General features: G+C 33.1%; 2 protein-coding genes across 2 annotated transcripts; both read right to left on the reverse strand.

Moving 5' to 3' along the window:
• Nucleotides 1–9,197: 9,197 nt before the first annotated feature.
• Nucleotides 9,198–11,386, reverse strand: LOC145003061 (uncharacterized). Its single transcript, XM_078962214.1, has 7 exons — nucleotides 11,091–11,386; nucleotides 10,945–11,003; nucleotides 10,753–10,857; nucleotides 9,938–10,698; nucleotides 9,836–9,862; nucleotides 9,391–9,767; nucleotides 9,198–9,303 (listed from the first exon to the last, which is right to left on the reverse strand). The coding sequence occupies exons 1-7, from the start codon at nucleotides 11,384–11,386 to the stop codon at nucleotides 9,198–9,200; spliced, it is 1,731 nt and encodes a 576-aa protein (XP_078818340.1).
• Nucleotides 11,387–12,242: 856 nt separating this feature from the next.
• LOC145022563 (alpha/beta-Hydrolases superfamily protein) lies at nucleotides 12,243–13,517 on the reverse strand. Its single transcript, XM_078976741.1, has one exon. The coding sequence runs from the start codon at nucleotides 13,450–13,452 to the stop codon at nucleotides 12,484–12,486; it is 969 nt and encodes a 322-aa protein (XP_078832867.1). The 5' UTR covers nucleotides 13,453–13,517; the 3' UTR covers nucleotides 12,243–12,483.
• Nucleotides 13,518–13,836: the final 319 nt, after the last annotated feature.

Consider the following 13,836-nt stretch of genomic DNA (forward strand, 5'->3'; position numbering starts at 1 on the left):
TTGTTGGAAAGATTCTGGGATTGCAAACAAGAAAATGAACCAAAGTTCATAGGGATTAGGCCAGATAAGAATGTGAAGATAAATCAAGAGTTATGAGATTTGCAAGAGATGAAAATAAAGAGGGTATGGATCCTATCAACATATACATCGACAAATTTAGAATTAATAGTGACGAAAGTTTCCTTAGATAATATGGGTTAATCCAGGTAAGAGATCATTTTCCCCTTTGCCCAACAAGAATGGCGAAAATGCCATCTTCTAATCTCCTTCCCCAACTCATACTTTGACCTAATTTTCTTCGGGTACCCGAAACTCATATCCAACGCTCGTTCTCCCTCTCCTCCTTCATCTCCTGGTATCGTCCTCGTCCTCGTCGTGTTTTCTTTTCCCTTTACCATACCATGTTGTATCATAATAACCGACATGATCGGCTTTGCCGTAGATGGAAATGGGAACTAACAATATATATATATATATATATATATATATATATATATATATATATATATATATATATATATATGGACTGTTTTATATGTGGATGTGGATGTAGATGATTAAGAGAGAGAGAGATACAAAAAATTCAAATTACAAGGGCTTGATTTAGGTTTGGTAATTAATAGTAAGCAGACGAGTTAAGCCAGTCAAAATGATGGTGGTTGCTAGATTGCCAGAGATGATGGTGGTTGTTAGATCTTTGAACTAGTGATGGTGGATAGATGTGGGTGAGAGGGGTCCTTTATGTAACTATAGAATATTTTAATAAAAAACAAAACTATATGAAAAATAAAAAGTTAAGGTTAAAAATGTGATTTTATTGAAATTAACGGGTTTTGTAGTTAGATTTAACGTCTTAGGGACGATCCTTATGATATCCAAATAACACAAGGACCAAGTTTGCCAATTTTATTTAAGTTGGACTATACATGCTTATTATGCCATACCACATGGATCATTTTTGTAATTTTCTCTAAATATCAATGTTCTAAAAAGCACGTCATGGCGCGACATCGCTCCAACGCTAGTACTTGTTGCCAAACTTTAACAAAATGTCGTATTAAGTCACATATGTATATACAAATGAATAATAATAGTATATATATATATAGGGATGGTTTTGCCTAGGTGTCCGGTGTGGCACCGACGACACCTAGTTCATGTCTATGTCGTGGACAATTTTTCGATTTTTTACCTATTGTGCCACTATGTAAAAAAAATCAGAAACTATGTAAAAAAAAAAAAGTTGTCACTCTATTGGATCAACCAAGTACAAAAATATATTTACAACTTAAACTTATTAATTAATAGTCCAAAAATCCTTTTAATTTTAGCCCAATGTCATTCGGATAATTGGATCTTTTGATCCAATTGGGAGAATGGGAGTTTGGATCGACAGGGGCAAAAAGGGGAAAAAAAACATCGAAACTAAGCATTGTGTTTGGAAATTTGCGACTTCGACTCGAAGACTTCGTTGTCGCTGCTTCTGCTTGACGCTTCCATGAGTTCCTTTACTATTTCCTTCTAATTTCTTGAGTGTCTTGTTGATTGAGTAGCAAAAATCAATTCCCATTCATTCAATTGACTCCAAGTAATCTCCAAGCCCTAGCTAAGAATGAAGCAAGTAATTGTTTAAAATCTTGGCTCCCTCCCTCTCTCTCTAAAGTTTTCCTCCTTAGCCTCATATTTCGTCTATGCTTTCCCTCTAAGAGCCTTGGATGAAATCTTGGCTCTCCCCCCCCCCCCCCCTTTCTATATTTTCCTCTTGCTAGCTTGGGTGTGAACCATCAGAGGGACGACATTGGTGGTGCTTGCTTCCAAGAGTTTTTCAAGAAGGTTTTAATTAGTAATTTACTACAATAATTGAAAGGTATGTAACACTAAACCTTTTCTTTAAGTATTTTCGAAAATACCTAGGTATCCCTAGGTTTCTTAATTGATGTTCAAATGTTGTATGTTCAATTAGAGAAAACATTGATCGGGAAAATTAGGGTTGCATGCACACATAGGTTTTGTTTGTTATGCTCAAAACTCATCAGTGGTATTAGAGCCTTGACTTGTTTTCTATTGAGTTTGATGGAATTGGTTGAATTTGATTGATTAGGGTTTATGGCAAATAAACCCTTTGGACTTAGGGTTTTTGCAATTTAGGGTTTCTTAACCCTAGATTTCGAAAAATTGGAAAAGGGTTCTAACCCTTTCCCTTGTCCTACAAGTTCTAAAATTAGGGTTTTGGTAATTATCTCTTTATGTGATTTATTTGGATAATTATAAGCGAAAGTCTAAATAATTTGCGAAAACAAGGAAAAACTATGAGATTGTGCCACCTCAAACTTATATTTTGGACAAAAGATCATCCAAACTTTGAATTACATTATGATAATCGATGATATATGAAAATTTGTTTCATATTAGCAAAGCATGATTTCGACATTTTATTATGAAAACTTGAATTTAGAAATGACTAAGGATGTGAAAAAAAAAACAGTTGTTGAAACCACCTTTAAATCTATATTACCATAACATCATCCAATGTAAACTTATTATATTTAATTTAATGTTAATAAATTTAATTTTTATTGTACATGTGTTTGATTTTTATAAGATAATTTTTTTTTTCGCATTTTCGCAAAATATTTAGGTTTTCGCATGAACTTACTTGTGTGTTTGTGTGTTTGTTTGTGTGTGTGTGTGTGTATATATATATATACACACACACACAAAAATGTCACCTTAAGTCACGTTTTACAAACGACGTGACTCATCACGACTAAAAAAAGTTTGAGGCTCGATATTTATCGTCAAGTCATGCCTTACGTTATTTAAAACCTTACTAAATATTAGAAATTAGTTTTTGTAATGTTCTTGAAACTTTGAAAAGTTCAATGAATAACACGAGAAAATTTGATAGAATTATATAAAATATAAAAAATAATGTTATAATTCATTTAATTTTATAAATTTCAATGCATTCCAGATATCCCCTAATCTAATAAATAAGTACATTTTTGCCAGGTGGCATTCTCTAAGCCCTTCTCAATCAATTTTCTTCCAATCGCACGAGATAGTAACAATTTTTCAAGGATTTTTGTGCTTTGATTTGTATAAAGGAATCAAATTGCTTTAAAACGGATAGAAACTCTTTTACAGTTGCATTGTTTCTTAAGAAAACTTGTTCCAAACTTCTAAATGATGATTTTCTTATGCTTCATGCGTTCCTTTTGTTTAGGTAAGAAATTCGAAGCAAGCATCGTCAAAGAAAAACTTGAAGCTTGTGTCAACAGAGTACCAAGTATCTCACTCAGTCTTTCTAAGGTCTTTCCAGTTTTCATTGTGCTTCAATCACTGGATATAAATTTTTAGAATCTTTTTTGCTATTTTATGAATTTCAACTTAAACAAGTTCAAATATTTGATTGATATTTTGATTGCTTTATGCAACTCAAAAACCTAATCCTTATAGTAAGGTACGCCACATTCGATATATATTTGGACTTAGATATCATATATATCATAAAAGTTTGACCTTTTGACCTTTTGTTTTCAGTCACGGGCATCGAGTAAGTATACCTATGGTAGAGAAAGGTATGATTTCTATTTTGGCTTATGCACTTTTTTGTCCCATTTAGTGTTGTTTGTTAATAATATATAAAACATTTGATATAATGACTATATATACTGACTTATATTCATGATACATAAAAGTGAGTTGAATTGTGTTGAATTTTTAGATACAAACAAGTTCAGCGGAGCTGCTGATAGAGATAAACCCAATTAGTAGTTTGTAAACCATGTGTCATCTAATGCATTAAGCCACACACAAATACACACACAGAGAGAAAAATGTGATGACTTTTAAAGCAATATTGACTTGACTCAATGAACTTAATACAATAAGCACTTAACCAGGACATATCTATAAAGGCATTCTTTTTAACTTATAACACTTTGTAGATTTTTTTAAATCTGAGAAAAAAATAGTCCAATATTCAAGTTAAAATCAAAGACAAACACAAGAATTTGAATTGTTCTTACCTAGATCTGAGTGGATATGAATCAAAACGAAAAGGAAAGTACAACAATAGAAGAAAGGGTGGGATTAGATAGCCTAGAAAGTTCTATCGGGGGAATGAATGTTTCTAAAGATGATATCAAGAGTGTACTCTGATTTTGATAATGGCTTTTAAAAATTATTCATTGAAGTTTTTACATCAATGTAACATGTAGACAGGAATGAGTGTACTCATATATATACTTTTTGCACTTTTTATTTGATGAGAAAAATTTTGGTGGTCTATTGTTCAGGTAAAAAATTACAAGTGTATAACTATAATTCTTTGAAAAAAACATAATGATTAACAGACCTATGTATTGATTCTGAACTTTGATGGAATTAGGGTATTTAACACAAATTGATCTTTTAAAAAGCATAACTTAAATTACAATTCTATTGTGCAGCCGTTAACGGAAAAAGATGTCTGGGTTTTTATAGAAATCTTCTAAGTGTTATGCTATTTTTCATGTACCAAACAATTAAATTTTAGGCTTCTGATGTAAAGATATTATATTATATGGTAGCCCTGTAGGCAAGGGATTTATGATTGATATTAATATCTATTTATTTGCTTCAAATTTAATTTAAAAGTTGATATTCAATAGATAAAAGTTAAACGAAAGAATATGAGATAATGTCTATGAAAATCATGTTTCTTTCACTACATCCCTTTGAATCTTTTTTAATTTGAGGGTTGTCATAATATTAGGGTTTAATAATAATAATATTTTATAGGATATGGCAAGATGGTGACTTGATATTGATTTAGTATAACTTGTAGGTAATAAACATTTCTCGTAGAAACTTGTATGAATATTCCCTTTTTGCAGAAACTTGGTTTGGTTTTCGGATATTTCCCAACATGTTGAGGTTCAACAAAATCAGAACCAGAATCAATCCAAAATTCTAAATAGTTCAAAATTTTACGAATTAAATTATGACATATTGAATCACTTTTCTATATTTTTATGTGTAGAAGCTAAAAGAACTATGAAATCTATGAAATTAATTTTCTTTTTTAGATGGCTCATTTAAATATAAATGTTTGTTTCTAAAGTTTTTTTTTTTTTTTTTTTTTTTGTTTTTCTTTTAGATGTTTGCATTTAGATATAAATGTTTGTTTTTATTTTGAAAATCCTATCCTATTGTACAAATCTAAAATTTTAAGAAAATAGAATTTATGAGCTTACAATTAATGTTGTATTTATTTTGCTTTACATTTATGTTTACCAAGTTTGGTAAACCTCCGGTTTGTAGTCTGCAAGAGTTTGATTAAGCGAAATTACATATGTTAATTAAAAGAGGTATATTATATGATCTAATTAAAAGATCTTTTGAAAATAATTTTTTTTAACAGGCATGTTCGGCAAAATTAGCCGGTAGCGGGTAGCTTGTAGCTTGTAGCGTTTTGTTAAACGCTACATGAAGTAACATTTGGATTTGAAGCGTTTTTTTTAAACTAAAAGCTAGAAGCTTGTAGTGCCGAACGAGACTTTATGTTTAAAACGGAGCGTTTTGTTAAAAGTTAGAAACTCTTAAACGCTCCGTGCCGAACACGCCCAACGTGTATCGGATATTCAAACAAAAAATACACATTAATTTTAAATAATCAATATAAAAATCTAAACAAAACTTACATCTTTTTAATATAATAAAATTTTATAAATCTTTTACCCATTGTTTTTACGGGTTATAACCTAGTTTTAGAATAATATGAAACAAATATAAACAAAAAATACATAGTTAAAACTCAAGATAGAGATATAATCCATAATTTTCGATAAACCATGATTTACTTAAATCGATTACAACTTTCGATGATCTTTCTTTATATTATCCCTACAATGTCTTAGATTTAATATACTGATTATAAAATGGTCTTACTTTTTAAATACCGTCTTTTTCTAAAAGTTATTTGATTAATATATATACCTTAATTTCAGTGGGTTCTTATTTGGGAAGACGTTTTCTATAAGTCAATAACCTAATTAAAATGAAAGATTTGAAAGATCAGAAGAAAAAAACAGGGGGGGGGTTCATTTTTTAATATTTTTTTAATGGAAGATTTGCATAATTGTATAAGGATAAGAGTATGCTTTGACAAATATAGATGTTAGTTTCTTAGTTGTAAGTTAGAAACTGAAATTTAAAATCTAGTAGTTAGAGGTTATAGCTTTTTTATACAAAAGTGTCCAGCAAAAATAATTATAAGTATTTAAATGACTAAAATTAAAAGTTAAAAGTTAAAAGTTACAAAAAATTTTAAAAAAATTGGAAAAAATTTTGAATTATGAGTTTTTTTTAAATAAAAATTTTAAGTTCAAAAGATAAAGTTTGTTCTTCTTTAATTCAAGTGTTTTATTAAAAAGTAAAAAGTAAAATTTCTAAAAAAATATTGTTGCCACACATAATACCCTAACTACAAGTTTCAATGAGAATAAGTTAGGTAAATAAAAAATAGGGTTTAGATCATTTTTGGTCACTTAACTTTTGGTTTTGCGTCCATTTTGTCAGTTAACTCTTTTTAAATCTTAAAAGGTCATTAAACTTTTGGCTTTCTGCTCATTTAGTCACTTAACTTTTGGTTTGGTTAGATTTAATCACCTAACTTTTTAAATTGTGCTCATTTAGTCACTAAACTTTTAAATTTTTTCAAAAGTTTAGTAACTAAATGAGCATAATTTTAAAAGTTAGGTGACCAAATGAGCACAAATTTAAAAGTTAAGTGACCAAATTAAAAGTTAAGTGACTGAATGAGCACAAAATCAAAAGTTTGATGACCATTTAAAACTTAAAAAGAGTTAAGTGACCAGATGAGCAAAAAACCAAAAATTAAGTGACAAAAAATGATCTAAACCCTAAAAAATATTGTTTCTATTAGATATCATGAATTTGGTTTAGGGAAAATGACTTATGAAGGTAAATAACTATTTCTATTGTCCACATATAGGTAATATTCCTTTTTTTTTTGTTCTCATTAATGGAACCAACTTGTTAGTTATGTTCATAATTAGGTAATATGACCGGTTATTACCTGTTTTTGCTTATGTGGCAGCCATCTGGCACATGAGTTAAATACGTTGCACCTACATGGCATTGTGCTTATATCATCTTCGTTTACAGTATAAAAAGTCATTCAATTACACCCGATTTTGAACCCTAGATCGACGATGGCTTCTTCTTCCTCATCTTATTCTTCAAAACGACAAGATGATTTTCAAGTTGATCATCCATGTGATTGCAACTTACAATCTCATGTGAAGACTTCAAGAACCCCTGACAACCCTGGAAGAAAATTTAGAGTTTGTCAAAACTCAATTGTAAGCTGAATACGTTCCAACTTTCTTCTTCTCCATCTTATTGAATACCCTTTCTTCTTCATCATCCTTTAACCTAACATTTTTGTTTAATTTTTCTTCAAGAATAGAAAAAGTCCAAGCTGTAAATTCTAGCAATGGCTGGATGAGGATGAAGAGAGGACAGATGGAAGAAAGCCTTACTAGAGGAAACCAGAAGAAAGCTGTAATTTAACCTTGAAAATTTTCACTTTGGAGAATGAAATCAGCATATGTAGAATGAACATCGAAGAAGAAAAGAACACCAATTTTGTTAATAGACAGGAATTGGACAAAGTCAAGTGGGAGTTGTTTACTCACAAATTGGCATTGATTTTGTTATTTGTATTGTATGTGAAAATGTGGATTTCATTGTAGTTCATGATGTATTAGGGTTGAATGATGTAGTTCATAATTGAAACATGACTGGTATTAGAATGATGTAGTCCACTTGTTATTGTGTATGGTTATGTATGTTTAGAATGGATGGAATTTTTGTTACATGTTTTTGCTTCTGAAGTTTTTGTTACATGTTTTTACTTCTGAAGTTTTTGTTACATGTTTAGAATGAAAAGTAATTAAACACTGGAATGGTATACATTGAAACATTGGGATGTAATATAATATAATCTAACATGGGAATGTAACATTGGATTCCAAGAAACATTGTTTACAAAACAGTGGAATTTAACACAGTTACAGATGCATTACTGCCAAAAGGTACACATATTACTAGACAAAAGATTCCCAGTCAATGATGCCAAAAAACAACAAATTATCAAATTATATTCCAATTCCATTGGTTTATCACCACTACTCCCCTCTTTCCCCTCCCACTTCTTTCTTATTTGAATTTTTGTGATTCTTTCTGAAGGTTTCCTTCTTCTCTTTCCCTATAGAACCTGAAATGCTGGTACTTCCATCATATGCTCCTCTTCCACTGGATCTTGAACTGCAGCATGTCCTTGGTCATCTTATCCAACTGGATCTTGAATTACTTCAACTTCAACCTGTTCAACTTGATCTACATCTCCAGCCTGGTATTCACCTTCTTCAACTTCAACTTCAACAAGTGCTTCAACATGTTCTTCAACTTCAACCTGTTCTTCAACTTCAACCTGTTCCTCAACTTCAACCTGTTCTTCAACCCCTCCAACTTCAACTTGTTCTTTAGCTTCAACCTCAGGTTGGTCTACATCTTCATATGTATGATTACCCTTTTCAAAATCAACTTCATAAGACTCCACCTCACTATTAGGCTCCCTTTGAACTTCACTGTCACTATCACTTTCCAAATCAACTTCTTGATTACCCTCTTCAAATTCAACCTTCACTTTACCTGTTATGAAATAACTCAAATGTTAGAATTAGAAGTTGTTTTATTGTAATCAAAAGGTAAATGAGGAGAAATACCTTTTTTGTTGGCTTTTTTATTTTTTGACTTTGACTTTGGATTTGAGGATTCCCCAATTGGTTTTTGAGGACATTTTGATTTATTATGCCCTGATTCTCTGCATATGCTGCATCTCATAGCAATTCCCCTTTTTGAGACTGTATGCTTATTTCCCTTTAGTTCATTCTCAATCTGATCCCTTTTCCTTTTTGTTGATGGTCTTCCTGGCATTCTTCTCCTTTTGGGAGGCAATGGCTTACATCAGGCCACATATCACTACCATTTAGTGGCTTAATGGTGTACATGTAGGCATTACAAAACATTGTTGTGGTCAACCATGGTGATACATAGTCCTCTGGATTCCTATTGAGGCTTGAAATTGCAGCATATGCATGTACACAAGGGTAACCAATTAATTGTCAGCCTCTACATCCACATGTTTTCTTACCAAGGTCTACAGCATATGCATCTTGTAAAAGTCTCACTTCAAATTGTTGATAACCAGATGGTACAACTCTCCAAAATCTGTCCACATACACTTAAATGTAAGTATACACAATTGAATGTCAAACATATAAGATGTAAGTATATAAATGGTATTCAGTCACTAACCTTTGAAGTTCCTTAATCTTGGACAATTTCATTATGATGGTAGGACATATGTTTAAGTCTCCCGAAAAACTTCCCTTACTTTTTTGTCTACACAGTCTCTCCATCACATAAATTCTAATTTCCTCTAACATAGTGATTAGAGGTCTCTTCCTGGCAGTTGCAATGATTGAGTTAAAACTCTCAGAAACACCATTCTCATATGCATCACATGCCCTATCAGTCTGAAAGAATGCTTTACTCCAAGTTTTAGGGTCCTTCTCCATTAAATGATCATAGGCTAGTGGTTCTATCTTCTTGATTTCATTCATATGTTGCTCAAATTTAGCCTGGGTAGTAGAAGCAGCAGTGCTCCAGAAAAGTGTACTGAACTGTTGACCCTTGAATTTTTTTTCATGAAATTAACACATATGTGTCTTGCACATTGTCTATGCTCTGCTGCTGGTACCCTTTCCTTGACAGCCTCAAGTAATCCCTATCAACATTACAAACAAAACATAAACTTCATATAAATTAAGTATTAAATAAAGAGAGCATATAAAATCATTACTTTATGTTGTTCTGATATTAATGTCAACCCATGTCCATTTCCCATTCCAATGTCATCAAGGAGAAGGTCAACAAACCACTTCCATGTTTCCTTACTGTCAACTGCAACCACAGCCCAAGCAAGAGGGTAGATATGGTTGTTTGCATCCCTACCTACAGCAGCAAGCAACTGACCTCTACAAACACCTTTTAAGAAGCAGCCATCTAGTCTAATTACCCTTCTACAACCTTTAATCCATCCATCCTTCACACCCTTTAAACATACATAGAACTTTGAGAAGTAAGTGGCTCCATCAGGCATGGCATCTACATCCATCTTCACTGTTGATCCAGGGTTAGTCCTTCTTAGCTCTTCTCCATAGCTCCAAGTTTTAGCATAGTGTTCCTGTAAAGTACCCTCTATCTCCTTAAATGCATACCTCCTTGCATTTCTGCACTGTCCCACACTTGCAATCAAATTAAATGTCTTGCTAACTTTAGCCTTCAATTTCCTCACACTCATTTTTGGTTTCTGGAGAATCTGATTCATGAAATGATTACCTATCCATTTATAGGTAACAATGGACCCAAATTTGAAGACTCTTGAGCAATTGTGGTTATCAATTAAAGATTTAATCTGGAATGACATTTCATTGCTCATCCAGGTTGCCCACAACCTAAAGGGACAACTTTTATTCTTCTTGTTCTTCTTACCTTTACAACACTTCACCAATAACCTGTTATGATCACTTTTTTCATACCACAAGTCATACCCATTCTTCACTGCATAATTGGTTAGATATAGCTTCAATTACATTGGGTTTGCAAACTTCATACCTAGAATTGGCATCATCTTATCCCATGCTTGGTTCTCATCATGGACATGGAATACAACCTTCTTATCTTTTCCATCATTAGGTTCATCATCATCACTAAGCTTACCTGAAAGTTTGTTTAAAAAATCATCACCAACAGTTTTGTTAAAGGTATGGACTTCTTCATCATCTTCATGCTCATATGCCATAATACCATCCAAATTATCATCTTCTTCACTATCATCCTCTTCTACATTCTCATCCTCTTCTTCACTATCATACCCATTACCATCTGATAACACCTCATTTTCAGCCCAATCAAGGATTGGATCATTTTGTTGGTCAATTTAGACATCCAACTCAGCTTCAGGAGTGTAAGTAGCTTCAACAAACTCCCAATAATCAACATCATTGTCGATTCTTATAATACCCTCACCTAAGGTTTCCTTTCTACTACAGTAGTACACATTATCACAACTTCCATTTGTTAAATTCCTAAGCCACAAAAGAAACTCTTTGTAGGAAAACCCTCCAAAATCGACATCACGCACTGTTATCTTTTCGAGGTCTAAGTATTTCAACGGATTTCGGGCAAATACTCCACTGTAATGAACATCTACAGTTAAATACATACCTGTAGATGATTGGGACGCCATCTTACAGTCGACTTCAACATGTGATTATGGTGAATTTGGTGAAACGAATCTAGGTGAATCGAATCAACAATCGGGAGGTGATTATGTTGAAATTGAACGTATAGAACCCTAATTAAATGAGAGAGGGGAGTAGTGGCCACGTAAGAATCCACGTAATTAGCTTTAAATGAGTAACACTGAGTAAAAACGATGCAACCGGTTAAAACGGGCAAAAACAGGTAATAGTCAGTCATATTACATAAATATGAACATAACTAACAAGTTTGTTCCATTAATGAGAACAAAAAAAAAAGAATATTACCTATACGTGGACAATCAAAATAGTTAGTTACCTTCATAAGTCATTTTCCCTTTGGTTTATTAAAAAAGCGACAATAGTTAACTTAAATAAAAAGAAAGTGGATACCATTACTCTTGTTTGCACAACTTAAGATTTGTGTATGAAAATGATTGGAACATCTGTTCAATTCTTGCAATGTGATGGTTTCTATTTGGGGTAAAGTGGAGACTTGTTGAGATATTGATAATGTTTCGGTTTCTTCATGTGTTAATCACATTCAATGGAGAAATTATTCAAGCCTAAATAAAAATCAAAAAGTAGGTTTTGATGCGATTGTTCTTCCAAAAATTTGTGTGCCTCGGAATTTTATAAATTTAATTTTGTTTGTGTCAAAAATAGAGGAAATATAGCCTTTGGACAAGCTTGTAATTGTTAAATTTATTTTGTAACATGTTTAAATTATAACTTAGTTTGGTTGATTGGTTATAAAACTTTGCTCTTTTATATTGGTAATGATTTTTATTTTTCTACAAGTCTTGCTAATTGTATAAAAGTTTAGCCGTTAACAAAAACAAACAACAATAAACTTTCTAATTTAGATTGTATTCTGAACAAATACATTCAACAAACTACTTAATAACATAAATTACAAATCATATAAAGTATTAGACGAAAGTTTCGAGCCTCGAAACGACAGACGACTTTTACCTTCTTTTTTTTTCACGAAATACACGTCATTAATCTAACTCGATAAGAATTTCAGTTTTATAGGTGATAAATTAATGATCAAATTGATCATATATCTTAATAGACAAATTTATTGTTGGTTTATAAAACTACCCAACCTTTTCATCATATTTAGGGCTTTTTCCCCATTAGGGTCAAAAATATGGAATACATGATCTTCACCTTCGATCTCTATCATCTCTACTTTGCCTTCCCATTTGCTCTTCACCAGAGTTTCATAATACGCCCACCCTCTGTCTCTTAATATATCCTTTTCAGAAACGGTTACAATCACCCGCCCGCAACCCAGACCCGACATATCCGGAGCTCCGTCCCTCAGCGGGTTGATTAACGGGTCGTCTAATCCGAGATGGGAATCCGATGGGCATACGAACTCCCACCATTTGTCCACCATAGCTTTCCTCACAGGATCCGCTTTCTCTGACCCGATTGGCTCTTTTCCCCAGAAATACGGGTTTATTAAAACAATACCCGAAAGCTTCAGAATTGTCGGGTCTGGGTTTGATCCTATTCGCATGGCGATGTCGTGAGCTATGGTTGCTCCGGCGCTGTCGCCGGCAAGGAAGACACGGTTGAAGTCAACGTTTTCTTTTATCCATTCTTCCGTCCCGGTTCCACCGGGAGCATGTGAGGAGACCCACCGGAGAGCGGCGTGTGAGTCATCGAAGGCTGCCGGAAGTGGGTGCTCTGGTGCGAGCCGGTAATCGACGGAGACGGCGATGACACGTGCTTCTGAAACGAGGTTGGTAAGTGACCGGTGGTACTTGGGATAGAAGGGCGATGCGATGCAGAATGCTCCGCCGTGGAAGTAGATGATGAGAGGGAATTTTTCTGAGGCGGTGGTGAGAGTTGGACGGTAGAGCCTGGCGGAGACACCGGTTTCTGGAGAGATTACGACGTCCTTGGAGGTGACACCGGTGTCGATATCGAAAGATGCAGGAACAACGTCTAAGCCGACGAGTCTTTCTATGGTTCCATCTTTGTAGACTCTTATGTATGGAGTAACGTCGTGCAGTATCTCCTTGCTTACTGATCCCATGACTGTTTGTGCGGCGGGTTTGTGTGTGTGCGTGAAAGAGATGGTGTGGGAAAAAAGTGTTAGCAGGAGGCCATTAAATAGCTAACATTCGAAAGTCTCCTTTGGTGCTTCCTCTTCCTAAATAAAATATTTTAGAATAATTCTTTTAAAATGTTTATTTATTAAAGAAACTTGTCGGCTTTTGTTTTTTCTTTTAAAGGTTAAAAGATAAAAAGAAACCTCTACGCTTTTGTTGTTTTTATAAAAGGTAAAATATAAGAGATGTTTTTTAAAACCCTTGGGAGTTCATGAACATAATGGTAACCCGTCAATTTCAATCCAAATTAACCTTTCCTACGTATCATTTTGTATCTTCCTGTTGTTTGAATTTGAGACAAGAACTTC

Source organism: Lactuca saligna, chromosome 1, assembly GCF_052625555.1.
Source record: "Lactuca saligna cultivar CGN05327 chromosome 1, ASM5262555v1, whole genome shotgun sequence".
Taxonomy (NCBI): Eukaryota; Viridiplantae; Streptophyta; class Magnoliopsida; order Asterales; family Asteraceae; genus Lactuca; species Lactuca saligna.

What these genes read in the sequence shown, in the direction of transcription:
- LOC145003061 (XM_078962214.1), bottom strand. Translation starts at nt 11,386, where the DNA reads ATGGCGTCCCAATCATCTACAGGTATGTATTTAACTGTAGATGTTCAT. An exon ending in ACTTACACTCCTGAAGCTGA is followed by an intron (nt 11,004 to 11,090) that starts GTTGGATGTCTA and finishes TGGGTATGATAG; the next exon opens with TGAAGAAGAGGATGAGAATG. An exon ending in TAATATCAGAACAACATAAA is followed by an intron (nt 9,863 to 9,937) that starts GTAATGATTTTA and finishes TAATGTTGATAG; the next exon opens with GGATTACTTGAGGCTGTCAA.
- LOC145022563 (XM_078976741.1), bottom strand. Translation starts at nt 13,452, where the DNA reads ATGGGATCAGTAAGCAAGGAGATACTGCACGACGTTACTCCATACATA.